Source organism: Clarias gariepinus, chromosome 26 (genome assembly GCF_024256425.1).
Source record: "Clarias gariepinus isolate MV-2021 ecotype Netherlands chromosome 26, CGAR_prim_01v2, whole genome shotgun sequence".
In the NCBI taxonomy this organism is placed as follows: Eukaryota; Metazoa; Chordata; class Actinopteri; order Siluriformes; family Clariidae; genus Clarias; species Clarias gariepinus.
The window spans coordinates 3,319,010-3,336,111 of NC_071125.1; the positions used below are offsets into that span (position 1 = coordinate 3,319,010).

Genomic DNA, 17,102 nt, shown 5'->3' on the forward strand with positions numbered 1-17,102 from the left:
ACCCAACACTACTGCCTCAGGTCCGTACCATCCATCGATCCAAAAAGTATCATGCTGTTTTTTGATCATGGAAAAAAAAAACAAAGAAAACCCTGAAAACATCAGCTGAGGTCAGGAACAGATATAGGCCAGGATTGAAAACTAATTTAGCTGTGCTTCCCTCTAATGCCCACTCGAAAGCATCCTGGAGCTGCACTCGTGATGCTGGAGGGATTTGCTGCGGACAGGTAATAAATCTGGATTCCCGCAAGACCTTGCGGGAGGTAACAGGTGAACACAGAGGTCAGAATGGGGTCGAGGAAGCACGTTTGTGCTCGCCTGGACTATTTCCCCGTGGACTCTTTAGCAGACAGCGGAGAAATCAGATTACCAGACAGTCATTTGGGATGACTCAATCCCATCAGCTATTAAAGTGAGAGATCCAGCTGGCTCTGGTCTCTGGTCAGGATTTTGTTATGTCCCTAGACACGGAGATAAAAACGAATCACAAAAATGATTAATATTTTGAGAGGATTGAATGGGATAAAACTTTCTCCACATTATATTTACCCAACCCAATGTGATAGCCTTCAATACATCACAGGATTAAAGCGTTTTATTAGATTTTTTTTGTTGTTGTTGTAAAGATCAGTTTCGGCCTTCTTTATTTTATTAAACCAATTTTGGATTTTTGCTTTATTTTGCCTGGGAGGTTTGTTTACATAAAAACAAGTCTTATTTCACTGGGTACAATGACAATTTTGGATTTACAATCAATCAATCAAACAATCAATCAAGTCTATTCATATTTAACTACGACATACTACAAATATTTTATATACTCCATATCCCTCAGAACATAAATTTATTAATGATGTCAGTGTCAACAAAGAGTACTGTTAATGATCACTAATAATATTTCACAGCTGTACTGAATTCTTAAGTCTGACTGGTTAAAAAAACTCAATTATCAAGCAATATAATTTTTTAAAAAGGGAGTGATGTTATACTGAATATCGGAACAACAGCATGAACTCAAGTGTGATATTGCTTTTATGCAATGGTTTTGCAAACACCATTTACTATTTAGCAGAATAGTTCTTCTCCACCAACAAGTATCCCCTTCCACAACTGGCGGAACTAACTAATCGCGACAGGTGGAACTTTCGGCCGACGGTAAAATGTAGTTAAATTCTTACTAGTACTATGTCGTCAAAAGATAAGGAAAATAACCATGGAGTTGTTGGACAGTCCTGAGAAAAATACGAGATTATTTTTTTATTTCCACTTATTTTACTTTAGGATATCATTTAACTTCTGGGTTCTGGGGTTGAATCCCATTAATAGCGTTAAATGGAAAGATGGTGCACTATGTAAGGTGTACAGCCTCTTGTTCCACACACCAACTAGTGCCCTTGATCAGGGGTTGGAGAGGGATTTGGGATTCATCCTTGTGTTAGAAGTTAGTTTGAAGCTCACCTTAACCCATGAAAAGAACAACACAAATGGCGGCTCAGAGGCAATTCAGAATGATTTTAGGGAAGATGACAGCATTATCAGTTTTCTTGCTGGAAGTGCTTCTATGACTGGTTGTGAGTGTGGGTTTTGGCAGGAATCTGCTCTCTCCTCAGTACTGCCGACCATACAGACCTACTTTCAACCATGCTGCGACCGAAAGTTAGTGTAATTAATGATTGTTAGACTAACTGTGATGTGGAGTGATATACAACATATAGTAAAACATTCCAGTGCTGTTATGCTCTATGCCCCCAATTACGGAATGACCGAGTAATCTCATCCATACAGATTACTTGGTCAGAACTACCAGCTGTGGGAGGAACTCTTAAGCATTTTGGGAAGGAGTCTCCAGTGTGAAGAAAAGGTTAAACTGAAACTTTACGTTTTTCATCGAAGGAAAGTAGTTTTTCGTTGGAATTTTTATTACTTCAAATTGAAATTTAAATGCAAAAAAAATGCTGATATAGTTGAATAAGTCAAAAATTGAGATTGCTGTCATATAGCAACTTATCCTATAACAACATGACCCATTAATTTTAGTTCGTATTACATTACATTATATTGTATTAATAGATGTGCATGCGATTTCGTTCGCATGGAATTCATTTGCACACTCATTATTAAAACAAATGTACAGCACAATCTGTTCAATTTTGGAATAAAATACGCGTGAAGTGCGCGGAATGAGGGTGTGAGATTGCGTTTATTAAGTAGATTTAAGTAGCACTCATAAGCGAGCATTATAAAATGTACAGCGCCATCTGTTGAATTTTAAGATGAAATAATGATTTTTCCAAGGTTGATTTTTTGATGATATAAGGCGTTTTTCCATTTAAATGTCAAATAAGCGTTACATTGAAACAAAGCCTACTGTATATGTTACCTCAAGCTTGGCCAAATACTCATGTGAAAACACCTTTAAAATGAATGTTGTAGTTTTTACGTGATGCGTGAACAAACAAACAGACAAACAGACATAAAAATTCCAAAAAACATCTTGATGTGTTCTATTACTTACCTTATGTGACACGCCAACTTTACAGTTTTATTATATCATATCATATCATATTATGAGATTCCTTTCGTCAAAACCTCTCACCTATCACACCTATAGTGCGGTTCGAACATTTTGAGATAATTTATTTTCAATCATAAATTACATGTTTGTAAGAGCTTGACACCTGTGTGATTAACATATTTCTCCCCTCAAATGATTTAGTATACATTCACAAATTGTTCGTTTACAGATCGTTTGTTGTTAATTTTAGAACAAGCAGAATCATGTTATCCGACGTTCCCCTCCCTCAGGACAAACTCCTACAAGCCAGGCTGAAACAGGCCGACGTTAACAGCCGAGGGTATCTGGCACGCTTTGGCTAGAACCTGTTAACTGGGTTGTACATAAAATAAACAGCGGCCTTTTACATTAGCGGTGCTGTCGGGATCCTTCAGTGTAACGTTGCTGAGGTATGAAATCATCCTGTGTGGGGAGATAAAGGACAGTGTGGTGGTGGAAATACTGTATACAACATTTCATGTATCGGCAAAACCGAACATGGGAATTCATTTTTAATGATCGCTATTGTTTTTTTTTTTTTATTCAAAAAAATTGAATTCATTTATTCATTCACTCAACGTCTAGATCCGGAGGGAACCCCACCAAGCACGCTTCTGAAACCTTTTTTCCCCCTTTCCGCTAGGTGGTGAGTTATATTAAATCAATTAATCAATCAATTGCCCAGAAGGTGGCATTTAAATGTCTTTGAAAAATTGTATGTCACTTGCTACACATGAATATATTAAAAGCGTGTACAATCTTTCTCAGGTTAATGACCCTGATTCCCTTTAAAACCTCGGTAGCTCCAAAGCTAATTAGACAGTTACAGCCCCGACCTGGTGCACGGAGTGGTTTAATGTCATGATGCATTTGGCCTCTAATGAAATAAGGTCGGATGAAACCTCTGAAATCTCATCACGGGTTCGAATTAAACAAGAAGCTCACGTCAGGTGTCAATTAAAGCCCGAGCACGGCGCGGTTACACGACATGAGACTGCGGAATTAAGGAACAGAGTCAGGTTAAACAGGATAGAAACAGATTGGAAGGGAGGTAATGTTCAGTAACCTTCATCGTGCCCTTTATGCCTCATTACACGGTGTGCTGCATAAGTATTCACGCCCTCAAACTGCATATTATGCTGACGTCTGGTGAGATAATATAGTTGGTAAAGTCATTTTGAATAAAAAATAGAAACTATTAGATTATTGATCCAAAACCTATTAATTTGGTCAAATTACTTCTTCTGCCTGAGTGTTTTCCCAAATGTCTTCCAGTTCCTCAAAAGCTGTTATTGTATTTTTGTATTATAAATAGATTGCATCTATTGTATTACTATTTTATGTTTTTTTTTCCCTTTTGATCACTCTGATAAAAAAAAACAACAACTTGAAATTAAATTGTCAATTTACAGCACATATGAATATGAATGGACTTTTTAGGGCACTGTACCTACAAAAATAATTTCTGTACTGACCCAAATAAGGGCCTTAGAATAAAGAGATCTCCTTTTTTTAAACAGCTTTTGTGGTATTCTAAAACTTTTTAATATCTGACAAATTATTGTTTAATTATACAATTAAAAATTAATTATTTATTAATCATTGATTAATTAATTAATTTGTTTATTTGTTATTAATTATTTTTTATTATTTAATATTATTATTATATTATTATTTTTTTTGTTTATTGGTATGTTTACTAATTTAAAAATACAGCCTGTATTTGGTTTATAAATTATCTGAATAAACGAGGCCGACAAAAAAAGCTTCATATTGGATTTGATTCGTAGTTTTATATTAATTTTCTCTGGAAAATAATTTTTATTTATGTCATTTTACGTCTCTGCCATCCTTTCTACTCTTGTTCTAATTTCCTTGTTTAAGATTTTTATTAGTTATAAGTTTGACCTGTCGCTTGGCGTGTCTCCTCCTGACTGTTGGTTTCTGCTGCCATCTAGTGTATGTTTAGTGTAATTTGATATTCATATTCTTCAGGTTTATACTGTACTGTATATACTGTACACCCACTCAAAGAAGTGAGTACATCCCTCTAATATCAGCCAACATTTTAGTAGATCTTCTTGAAGGACAATAATATAGAAATGAAACTTGGAAATATTTTTGAGTAGTCGATGTGCAGCTCGTATACCAGTACAGATTTAGTGTCCTCTGAAAATAACGCGACATACAGCCGTACATCTTTAACCGTGCAAAGTTACATGTCCTATTCATCATGTCCATGCGTTTGTCAGTGGCCCAGTATGTTTTCAGATCTGAACCCTATTGAGCACCTGTGGGACGTGTCCTCGAGTGGAAGGTGGTGAAGCGCCGTGTGTCTGACATTCAGCAGCTCTGTGACATCATTATTAGGAGTGGAAGAGAATCCCAACAACAACATGTGAAGCGCTGGTGAATTCCACGTCCAGGAGGATTAAAGCCGTGCCAGATAACAAAAGTATTGACACTTTGGACACAGTTTTGACATGTTCACTTAGGGTGTACTCATTTTTGGGTATAAAGTCTGTATGTTGAGTTATTGTTAGAGGACTGTAAATCTGTACCGCTATACAAGCTGCACATTGAATACTCAAAAAGCCAAAACTATTGTTCTTTCGTCATCTGCCAAATAAACACACTCCCTGTTTGGTAATCGGAGAGTGAATCAAAGATGAGAAATCGCTAAAGTAAATCGGATAAAGATGAAGTTTTGTCTTAAAACGTCTCCAGCACATTCAAATTCACTTATACCACTTCAACAGTTTCACTCAACAGTTTGATTTGATCACATAACACTGGGCTCTCAGTTCGGGTATCTTTTGCTCTAAGGTCCAGTGTTCTATATCACATCTAATAAGGCGGTCCACATTACAGCTTTTTATTTGTGCCACAGTTTCAGAACATATGAAACAAACTGGTTTTAAACTTTCAGCAGTAAGAATAAACATACATTGATCTGTCCATTCATGTGTGAAGATTCCGTGTTCATAGTCTACTTGCCTTTTTTTTTTTTTTATAGAGTAATAGATGTGCGTTTGTTTGTGTTTCGTGAAGATTCGGCCGCCTTGTAGCTGCATTACCGTCATTTCTGTGTGTACACACATTAAACTATTGTGTTGATTAGGTACAGAACACAGTTACACAGTTTATTTCTCTTTACAATCCCCTGCTACACTAATGCACTTATCCCAGCAGTTCAGTAGTGTTTTTATACCATCAGGGTAGAAAGTTTTCTCAGTTTGCCGGAGTCGTGATCAGACTGCCTGCTTCAGGTCTAAAACCCTGGCCTCCCAGGAACCCCTTTAATGGTGCAAAAAAAAAAAAGAAAAACGACTTGAGGTCAGGACTGTACGGGGGGATGTGGCAATAACTCCCAGCCGAGTTCCTTTAATATGCAAGTGGTGCTGTGGGCTGTCAGCTTAATAATTATCTGCTCTGACTGATTTATATTAAACACAGCTTACTCTGAGACTTGCCATGCTATTAAATGGTCACATGATGAAGTCGTTCTGTTTAGAGGAGTGTCTATTCTCGGTGTTCTTTGTTTGCAACTGATCAGCCATGACAACTTTGCACATTTTTAGTTTTGTTCCAAAGCTGCAAGGCTAACACGGCTAGGTTATGTGACAAAAAGTTGTAACTCAAAAATGTGCTTTTTCCTCCGTCACAGGATTCAGAAACCTCGAGTCCGGCAAGTGACATCAAATCAACATGGCTGCTCACAGCACGGACAGCAAACGTCAAAATCCGCTTGTTCGAATGCATCGCTCATCACAGTTAGCTGACGAGGTTGTTGTTAACTAAAAGAAACATGGAGAAGTCCTCACCTTTGTATGAGGGGCGTTTAAGTCAAACCGGGACTTGATTAAAGTTAAAACTCCCTTTATTTCTCTATATAATCCCCTGCTCCACTTAGCCACTTATCCCAGTGTTTCACTAGAGCGCGAGTACCATCAAAGTAGAAACTTGTCCTGATGGGATTGTCTGGTTCACGTCTGAAACGCTGGCCTCCCAGGAACTCCTTTAATGGCTCAAACATGTGGCGATGGCTTGGAGCGAGGTCAGGACTGGACGGATGAGGTTCCTGTAACGTGCAACTGGTGTCGGTGAATGATTGTGTGTACAGTTCCCACAGACAGATGTGTCTCTTATTCGAAGATCAGATGTTCCACCTGTTGGATGTTCACGGGAACGACTGCGGATCACCTCATCCGGGATTGTCATTCACAGATGTACAACCTTTTTTATAATGTTCGCACTGTTCAAATGTTTTACCAGAAATTTTTATCACAAGTCCCAGTTTGACTTGAACGCCTAGTTTGGAGCTATTCCAAAAACAGATTATATGTAAGTAAAGGAAGAATATGGAGATTAGTTTAACATTATGCAAATTGCATTTCTAAGTCATCACACGATGATGTAAAACAGTTTTACATGAACATAAGCACAAATTCAAAACCATAACTCTATTATCATACAAATCACTCCATGCAGTATGTGTCACTCTATCTTCAGACTTGCGGCGAGACATCAAACTGGGAAAAAAAAATCTGACTCAGAGTCAAGATAAAGTTCCTGTAACATTCTATTTTTTATTTTAACAGATCGCAAAAGTTTTCCGAAAGCAAGCCAGTTTGATTCAATGAACAAATCCACGAAGAGATTGTGTCATGATTTAGACATACAGCTTGCACCAAACTGGCCGCTTGTCATCACTGTTTAAGTTGTGGCTCTTAAAGAACATTAAGACTGCTTTCACACTTTTAAAAGGTGCTGGCTGGAGTGACGCTAATGCTAAGAAAAAAAAAAGTCTCACACGTTGCACACACTGTAGCCATAACAACCCCTCGCACCACTTTTAACTATTATCAGTATAACGGTTTATTGTAACAAATTTATTTATAGTTTATTGAGACAAAGAGGCGGTTTGACATGTAGATAAACTTTATTATTAGCTTTAAAACTCGACAAAACGAGTTGCTCATCACGTCTCTAAACACTTGCTTTAATGTCCTACAATCGTAAAGGTATGACAGTAAAGGTAAGGAAGTTACAGTTTCGGACTGAAATCTATGTTCGTGGATTTTTTTTTTATTTTTTATAAACCACATAAAAACAAAAACAAAAAAAATCCCAAACTGTAGTAAATAAGATGATTGAAACTCAACAGAAAATTCTTAAATTAGGATAGCAAAGGATAAATTTGGTTATCAACTATGCAGCTTTGATACAGCTCCGTCGACTTATCTCGATCACATCATGGCATACATTCCAGAAAAATATTACTGTCTCATGAAATACTGTACTGTGCAAAATCACATGCAAATCACTGCTATAGAGCAAAGAGAAAAAAAATTCAACATTAAAAAAAAAAAAATTCATGAGTGCAAAAAACAGAAGCTGTCTTTCTGAAATGTTTATTTATTAGTTTGTTTGTTTGTTTGTTTGTTGGAAAAATGGTCTTTTAGATAATATATTTATTTCTTTTCTGACGTACGGATCATTTTTTTTCTTTTTTGCTGGAAATCGGATTTTTTTTTTTTTTTTTTTTACATTTTTTTTTTTTTTATATTTTTTAAAAACAGGGTGCTTAGACTTTTGCACAGTACTTTCAATACTTTCTCATGTGAACCTCATCGCAGAAGAATATCCCGGAAATATTTTTATCCTTGTTACATTTACATTAGATTTTACACTGAAAATGATATAAAATCTATTCACAACATATAATAATTTCTTGTGCTTTCTCGGCACATTATTACAAAATAAAGTACAACAAACTTTTCTGTAAAAGTCTTTCTCTTAAGATTGTCCCTTATTGACATTCTGAGACCATCAGAATACTGGATATAGTTTGTTGCATTACATATGCACATTTAAGTGTGCTTAATTATTATAAAAAAATATATTAAAAAAAACTCTAAGACTGTAAGAATACCAGCAATTTTACTGTTACATACGAATTGTTATATCATGTAATATCAATATTACTATTTTTGAAAACGATCCAGTGTCCTTCCCTACTTCTTATATATACCCCATAGTTTTTCAGCTCTTTTTCAGCTCTTTTACACCATACACACTTCTAAAACTTTGCACTCTCTGTTCCTCTAATCTCTAATCGCCTCCCTGACACAAACACCAACACTAAAACCATCAGCAAATTTAAACGGCTACTGCAACCACGTGCAAGATTTGTCCATGTTGTTGACCTCAGAACTTCTCATAAAACAAAGTTCTACGTTTGATTCTCCAGTTTCATCGCTCAAAGAAAAAATAATAATAAAAAATTCCCCTGGAAAAGCCAACAAGTTTTACTTGAGGCTTGAACATCGTCATAAATTACAACATCGTAGACGTAAAAAGCAAGTTCCTAAAAGACATATTTTAATTCTAACCGAAATAAGGCTGTTCTCTGGATTTTTTTATATTCGTAAGTGTTGAGCAGCGTCTCTTTTAATACCGAAGTGTTACAGGAAGCTCTGTCCTCTGCTCGTCCATTCGGCCTCCTTGGACCTTCAACAGTAGGGAGAAGAAATCTTCATCGTCCATTGGGCCTGGCGCTTTGCTACGCTGCTCCTCCAAACGACCCTGCGCCTGTCATATGTCAGAGTGGAACAGACAAGGTGATTAGTGGGAATATTAAAATCATTTAAAAAAATTTACATTTCAAAGAATTCTGGAACAGATACTTTGCATTATATTTGCGTGCGCACAACTAAACAATATGAAAATAGTAAATTCGTTGACATTTTTTTTTTTTAGCAAATTTTCACTCATCCAACCCTCGAATGGTTATTTGACATGATTATTTGATCCTTTTCTTTGCTTTGCTAGATTACAACAAATACAATTACATACAGTATGGCCTTATTAATGTCTCTTATCTTCACTGTAAGATCAATAAAGGCAGGTTATCAAGCTTACAACATGGTTATTGGCAGTGTAGGTACATGTTTCCAAGAGAACAGCATAAATATAACACTCGAAGATGTCCACTCAGATTCAACCCTTTAAACAGGCGAGCGACAAATCAGAGGAGAGTTAAAACTCATCACTGGTTTATTGATAAAAAACTGTTGTCAGTTGACTGGAAATTTGATCAAGCTACCCATACTAGAAATTGACATGCATTAGTTATAGAATTTACTGTTATTAATTATAGAATTGCTGTTGAAATTTGCTGCTATTTGTCAGAAAGAAAGAAAGAAGAAGAGAAAGAATGTAAAAGCTTGCTCACTTGATAGGGTTTACTGCTACAGGGTGTACTGCTACTGCAATATGCTATATATAACTATTACAAACTAGCAACTTGGAACAAGGAAAATGGTTTTCGGTTTTGTTTTTAATTTTCAATTACAAAGATTGATCATGAAAAACAGTGCAGTGGTACGTTTCCAGTCATTTCACTTCCAGTAATGAGCTCATTCACTGATGTGTTTCAACAAAAATATGTAAAAAGAAGTAAAAATCTCAACTTAAATCACAAAAAAAAATATATATATAGTTTGCCTGTAGACAACTTTTTGTTTTTTTGACCTGAGAAGCCGTTTTGGCGGTTTGTAAAATAACCCATCACTCATTCTGGGATTTTAAGGGATGGGCGGATGGATGGAAAGAAAGAAGGAAGCAAAGAACATGTGTACTCATATTTGGCCAATAAATACTCTAGGATAATTAAAAGAAGAAAGTAAGAAAGAACTTGTCAGTTGTCCAATAAGGACTCTAAGATAAATAAATTAAGGAAAAAAGAAAGAAAGAAAGAAAGAAAGAAGGAAAAGGAAAGAAAGAACTTGTCCACCCATACATGGCCAGTAAAAAAAACTCTTAAAGAAAGAAAGAAAGAAAAAAAAAAAGAAACAAACAAACAACGAAATAAAGAACATGCACACTTGTACCTAGGAAGGAAAGAAGGAAGGAAGGAAGGAAATAGAAAGGTCACTATCTAGCAAGTTAGGAAACAAACATTTTCTGTTGCCATGATACATATAATTTCATTAATTTTAGAAGCTGAAGAACCAGATAATGACAAGAACAGATTATTATCTACGCTAAAGACATACTTGTGAGGTTAGGATCATGTTGTAGAGCTCCTCCTTTGCCGCTGGCTTGGGAACGGTCTGGCCGAACTCGATGACCTTCCAGCTGCTTCTCCTCGATTTGGGTCTGGCCTGCGACAAAGTCGCAGGGGCGCTGGAGGGACGCCGAGACTCCTGAGGGACCGGTACACTGGATTCTGGGGAAGCGCTCTGAAAATTAGCACGCTGGTCGTCCAACCGTCGAGCCTGAGAGGTGGCCACCAGATCGAAGAACTCCTCCTTCTGCAGTGACGTCATAGATGAGAAGACAACTGTTTGGAAAAGAGGATGAAAGTAAGACAGGAAAGTTTATACAATGTCCACTTTGTGGTAAACTACAATAAAATTCCACTTTATAGGAAGTGATAGTAACACTACCGGAAAATCCTTCTTTTTTTACAAAGTTGTATAAACCCTAAAAATGAACTGTGTCGATATCTAGGAGAGAAACACCTAGCGTTGTTACAATCAAGGATAATGAAGAAATGAGAAATTACAAAACAAACATGAATGACAAAAAGCAGAAGAACCTGTAATTTAAGGAACATTACAGCAAAATGTAGCTCTTTATCATATCACAGACTAACATTAACATTAATACTAAGACTATATGATATAATAAACACACTGTAAAACAATAAAGTAACTATATAATAAATAGGGATACTATACAGTAAGTACCAGTATTAAGCTCTAGTAGAATACGAGAACCATACTAAACGTATTCTTTATCAGCCACAATAACACGTGAGAAGTCCTATAGTATGTTACTGTAATACTGTAAAACTAGTAGAAAAATGAATAACAATAGTAGAGTTTAGCCTCTATAACTGTAAGAAATTAGAATAATATTATGCAGTATTAGCACGTAGTTAGCCGAGACTAAGTTAGTTAGTTAGACTAAGTGTAAAGTGAATTTTAGCACTATAATTGAAGACAACTCAATTTAAAACTTTGTTTCAAAATGACAGCTATATAGTTAGCGATAAGACCTGAATTATGTAACAATTCTGATAAGGTGCAATGATTCTGTAGCAAGCGTTGACAATTTATAACAAATATAATAATACTACATTGTATGTAAGTTCAATGTAAATTTTACTTTACAGTAAATCAGAACTATAGTATACAGTAACTACACTATATTAACAAACAACCTAGCTATATTAACCTAAACAGTTTGAGTTTACACTACAGTATAGTTCACAGTACAGTACAGTAATTAACACTATAAAGTAAGTGTAGTGATGCTAAGGTAATAACAACTACAGTACTGTAAATAATACTATACAGAGCAGAGGGCTACAGTTAAGGTCTAGCAAGAAGAAGCTAAAGAAGGCTAGCATTAAAATCCACAGTATGAAATTTCATACAGTATGAAATAAACCTGTTTTCATTGTAATCCCCTAAAATATTAATGGTAAAATTAATTTACCTTTAAATCTTAAATTCTTTGAAGTACGATTATAGAGTATGTTGGAGTAACAGTGTAGTAAATAATATCATTAAGTGTAGTCAAAATTAATTATTTTATTGGTTATAAATGAACATAACTGTACCTTTAGGGATAGTACCTTTAACCTAAGTAAGTAGGTGTAGTACTAATCTTTACAGTGGGTCATAATAGTAATGAATAAAATAATTATACTGTGGTTAATACCAACAAAAGGAAGTGTATAGTAACAATAAAGTTACACTATTCTACTGTATGCAGGAGTAAAACTGTTTAAAATGCAGTACTTAAAAAATAAAGTGTTAGTCCTCTTTAAATTATCTTATTATAAAAGCATAGCAAGTAATTAAAGTATTGTCAATAGTAACATTTTAGTGTAAGCCTGTTCTATGTAAATATATAGTAATGTTTTAGTAAAAGTATAGAAAAGATACCATGTATAGTACATTAAAGTTAATTTATATAGTAACATAGTAGTATATATAATACATCATAGTAATATTTCTAAAAGTACAGTACTAGAATAAGTACTAGCTTACCAGTTTTTGTTAATGTTGTAGTAACACAAAAATAAAGATAACAACAAGATTACTCTATAAAAAACTTAGTAACCCTTAATCAGGCGAATAACTACTTTTGGTAACTTACAAGTACTAGTATCAATCAATACCTGAGGAAAAATTATTGCAAATAGTTATGTTTAAGTAAATGTGTCTATAAGTTTATCTGTAGTTTAAAAATATTTCTACTACTATATTACGCTAGACTTTATTATTACACTAGACAGATGAGGAACCATAAATATTAACGTTACTTACCTTGAGTTGCAGCAGAAAATTGACAACAATGAAATTTTTTGGAAAAAAAAAAAAAAAAAACACAAACATTAAAGAAAAGATCTTGGAAAAAGTAGTGGAATTGTAAAATTGTTTATTTTAAGGATTTCAAAGATTGCCTATGAAGGCTTAAGTACTAAAAGTGTACTTCGTAAAGTACTAATAGCAATTAAACTGGAATTGTGAAAAAGGTGTCTGGCGCTTTGAATTTCCTCACCTTTTTGAATTAGACGTGGGGTTCCAGGCTCAGAATGGCACCTCCGGCGTGGCTGCAGTGTGAAAGAGCATCGCTGGTCATTGAGTCGACGGCCCTCTTGCAAGGCGCAAAGTAGCTCGTAGAGAGCGTCGGGAGAATCCGAGGATAATCTGCGAATCTTTGGACACGACGCCGGGGTTAAATTTACATTTAAGCTCATTTTACAAAAACAGCAATGGATTTGAAGTATTTGTAATGTTGGTAAAATGTATGAAAATGTAGGTTCCACATTTTAACAGTGTTTTGTCTTGTTGAAGCACAGTGGACATTTTCGTGGCTCTTACTCAAGCTTGACGTGGTTTGCTCACTTCAGCGCTTCTAAAGTGTAAACAAGAATACTCAAATGAAGAAAGTTGTGTTGACTATCATGCTAGGTCCCATTGCTGCCTTGTAAATGGGACCAAAGGGTAAATATAATCATACACCATGTATGAATTTCGCAGAGTATCATGTGACTGATTGAAATCCATGAAATGATGTTTAAAGATGTAGTTTGTCATGTATTTCTAGACCTCTTATAAACGCAATGTGGTGTATCTGGCTAGCATCTCTTTACATTTGGTAATGGTATTTGCACATGCAATATTACTCTAGAAATTTAAACATGATTCATATAGTTTTGTATAATTAGCTATCATGTAGAACGTTACCTTTCGCTGGGCATCGTCCGGACTGAGTAGGTCTCTGGGTCGTAGTTTGACTGCTGGCTGGGTATCAGCAAGTGGCTGTTCTTTAGGCTTCGTGTCTCCCTTTAGTGCGCTCATCTCCCCTCCGGCATTCTTCATCACTAATCCAGGTCCTGTTTGGACTCCTGCGTTCTCCTCGGTTTCCGTCACTCCATCCGTCTTTCTATTTTGGTTTTCCAACCCTTCTTTTTGCTGAATTTTGTCTTCCCTTTGACTAATTTGATGTTTGTGCATGCTTTCACCTGCTTCCATGACGTTTTTAGAATCTGTACTTCCCTCCGAGCTTTCCTTAATTCTTTCTTCCATTTCTTCCTTCTTAACTTTCAGTATGCCTTTCCCTCTCGTAGGGTTAAGTGTGAAATCGTCCAGCTCGTCTCCTTCCTCGAGGATGAACAGTGGCTCCAGCTGCTCCTCCGCTGGGATGTGACCAATGACCTCCGCACTGTCCATGTCAGAATCCACTGGTACGTCCCTCAATCATCCAGCGGATATAGGAACCCTGAGCTTGAGTTATGAGAGTAATGAGAATTTAGGGAGTTCTCATTAAAAAAAAAAAAAAAAAAAAAAGAGAAAAAAACATACTTGACAGGGCAGTTACTGTAAAATACAAGGCTGGGATTTGTTTGTTATCTGGGAACATAAATATTTTGCAATACATTGCCAAGTTGCTCCATAAAAACAGTTCTAATTTGTTTACCTCGTGTAGAAATACTGAAATATCTTAAGCTGACAACAGCAAGAAAAAAAGACGTCTATTGCACAATCGTGTTGTAATTCTTACACACTAGGTCAAAGGCGAATTCAGGATAGGCGTTTTGAATTTTTTTAATTTATTAACTTATTTTTCAATAGAAGTGGTATGAAACCATGATAAGTGTATCTAGAAGGAACAAAATGAAGGAGTAAAACAAAATGAAAGCGCACTGAGGGCCTCTTACCGTCTTCCAGACGTTGAAATGTTAAAACGCTGTCTTCGAGCCTGTATCTCGTGGGCAGCCCTCATTGGCCTCTTCTGTTGCCGCCAAACGAAAATAGATGCTTCATATTCAACTCACACCTGCCGAGTTTTCCTTCCGAAAAAAGTATCTAATTAGACAGCTGAGATCTGATATGCTGAAGTTCAGAGTTTCGTGCTCAAGCTACGTTTCTTTTTTTTTTTTCTGACTTTCTTCCTCTTCCTTTCTCTGCCCCAACCCACCCCTATTGACTTGGTCAACAACGTTTCAAAACTCCAGTAACCTGAGTCTCGTTGTTCCGTGAGAAATACCCGTCAGCGGTCGACTTGTGATTAACGCGCGATTCCACCTGAGGCTTCACGAGAGGCTTTCAGAAAGAATGTGATGATTTATAAGCGCGGAGCCTTGGTTTGCTCATACTTGACAGCTTGCATGCAAGTTGAAACTAGCTGCCCGCTTGCTCGACACATGCAAACGAACTTGTGGTTTTGCACACTTCCTGTTGTCTGCCAGCAAAAAACAAGAAGTGCACAGCTCTCTTTGAGAATGTGTGAGGATCTAACTGAGAGGAATGGAAATGTGTCATGACAACCCTTTGACAGATCAACGCTTTCTGCAACTATAACTTCTGCTGACTTGATCATTTCACTATAGGCAATGTGATCTGACTGACGACCCATTATAATTCAAATGGACGTCAAATCTGAATGTGCAATACTGTATAGTTCAGCTGCCAATTAAACCCTAATTAGGTGTTTTAATCGAGTCGTTAAATAACAACGCTTTGAAATTATTGTATCTGATGGGTCAAGCGGTTTCACATTTAATCTCTCACAACAGCTCTGACTAAAGTTCCGGCTGTAATAAATGTCACAGGTTAAGATTAATGCACTCGTTCGTATACGTTACTGTTTCTGTAACAGCAGCAAATGTTTTAAGACTGGTAATTGAAAAAACAAACCATAAATGTACCTCTAAATTGATTAAATAATAACATATTGTTTTTAAATACATGAAAAATTGCAATTTTGCCAATCTACCATGCTATAAGCGTAACAAAATACATTAGAACATGCAGTTACAGGAAAATAATCAAATCCTTTTTGTATTAGATTGCATCATTCATCAGAATTTTTATTTATTGTTTTCCTTTGACAGTAAGCCTCTTCCAAAGGGGATGAGATGAAGCAGAAATACTTCTCACTTTTACCTTGCAGTTGCAATTCAACTTGCAGCCAGCAGGGGGCTCGGGAAAATATCAAACCGCCCCTTTAAAATTCTAATTAATTATTTATTTTGTCACATACTGTACACAGTATGATGTGCAGTAAAATGCTTTTAAAGCTGTTCATGACCTTAAAAAAAAAGAAAGGTGGGGTAGGATGGACAGACAGAAGAAAAAAAGGATTTTACTACAAAAAAAGGGGGCTGAGATAAATGTGAATTTTTAAATGTACAAAATTTGCGTTGAGTGTACAAATTTACAATTTGCAATAGAAAAATAATTGAAGAAGAAAAATTTTAAATGTACAAATTAAATGTATAAGTTAAACAGGACGCACAGGATTAGAAGAATGTGCAATACTGTATAGTACTGTATAGTACAATATAGTACAAGTATTTAAAGTATAGGAAACCATTTCATGTTGTTGTTGTTGTTGTTGTTTTTTTAGGAAGACTGGACTTTCTCAAAAACAAGTTGGCTTTAAGAATGGGAAAGTTGAGGAGAGTGAGAGATCTATAGGTGGCGGTGATGCAACCTACAGAACTCCAACTAAATGCTGAGTGTGACTGGAAGGGAAACGTTGAGAAGGAAGAGTGTGTTTGGAAGTACTGGATAAAGCAGACAAAGAATTCAGGACACAGAACAAGTCAAGACATGGTCAGGCGCGGATGAATTAGATCTTTTAAGAAAGGCTGGTCTGGAAAATCGGCTTTAAGTGTCCAGGAAGATGAGGAAGGATGAGACCGGTGATGTAGAAAAAGAAGAAGTTAGCTTAAGATGCATGTCTTTGGATTGTTGGAGGAAACCGGAGTAACCTGAAGAAACCCACTGACCACGGGGAGTGTGCAAAAGACCCGAAGCAGATGGACTTTTACTCTCGACATTGGAGGTGTTTTTGACACTTTTTTATCAAGGGTATTTCTTTGCACAGTGTATTTATATAGGCAGCACGGTGACGTAGTGTTTAGCACTGTTGCCTTGCATGTTCTCCGGGTTTCCTGCCATAGTCCAAAAACATGCAGATCAGGCTAACTGCTGTTCCCAAATTGTCCTTGTGTGTG

General features: G+C 36.2%; 1 protein-coding gene across 2 annotated transcripts; it reads right to left on the minus strand.

Moving 5' to 3' along the window:
- Positions 1-8,111: 8,111 nt before the first annotated feature.
- On the minus strand, positions 8,112-15,291 carry LOC128514431 (G-protein-signaling modulator 1). Of its 2 annotated transcripts, none has more exons than XM_053488283.1 (5): positions 14,799-15,291; positions 13,825-14,359; positions 13,136-13,292; positions 10,615-10,901; positions 8,112-9,148 (listed from the first exon to the last, which is right to left on the minus strand). In XM_053488283.1, the coding sequence occupies exons 2-5, from the start codon at positions 14,308-14,310 to the stop codon at positions 9,008-9,010; spliced, it is 1,071 nt and encodes a 356-aa protein (XP_053344258.1). In that variant the 5' UTR covers positions 14,311-14,359; positions 14,799-15,291; the 3' UTR covers positions 8,112-9,007. The 2 variants fall into 2 exon arrangements, with proteins under 2 accessions (XP_053344258.1, XP_053344257.1); XM_053488282.1 differs by having other exon boundaries at positions 13,825-14,364; positions 14,799-15,289.
- Between the last annotated feature and the right edge of the window lie 1,811 nt (positions 15,292-17,102).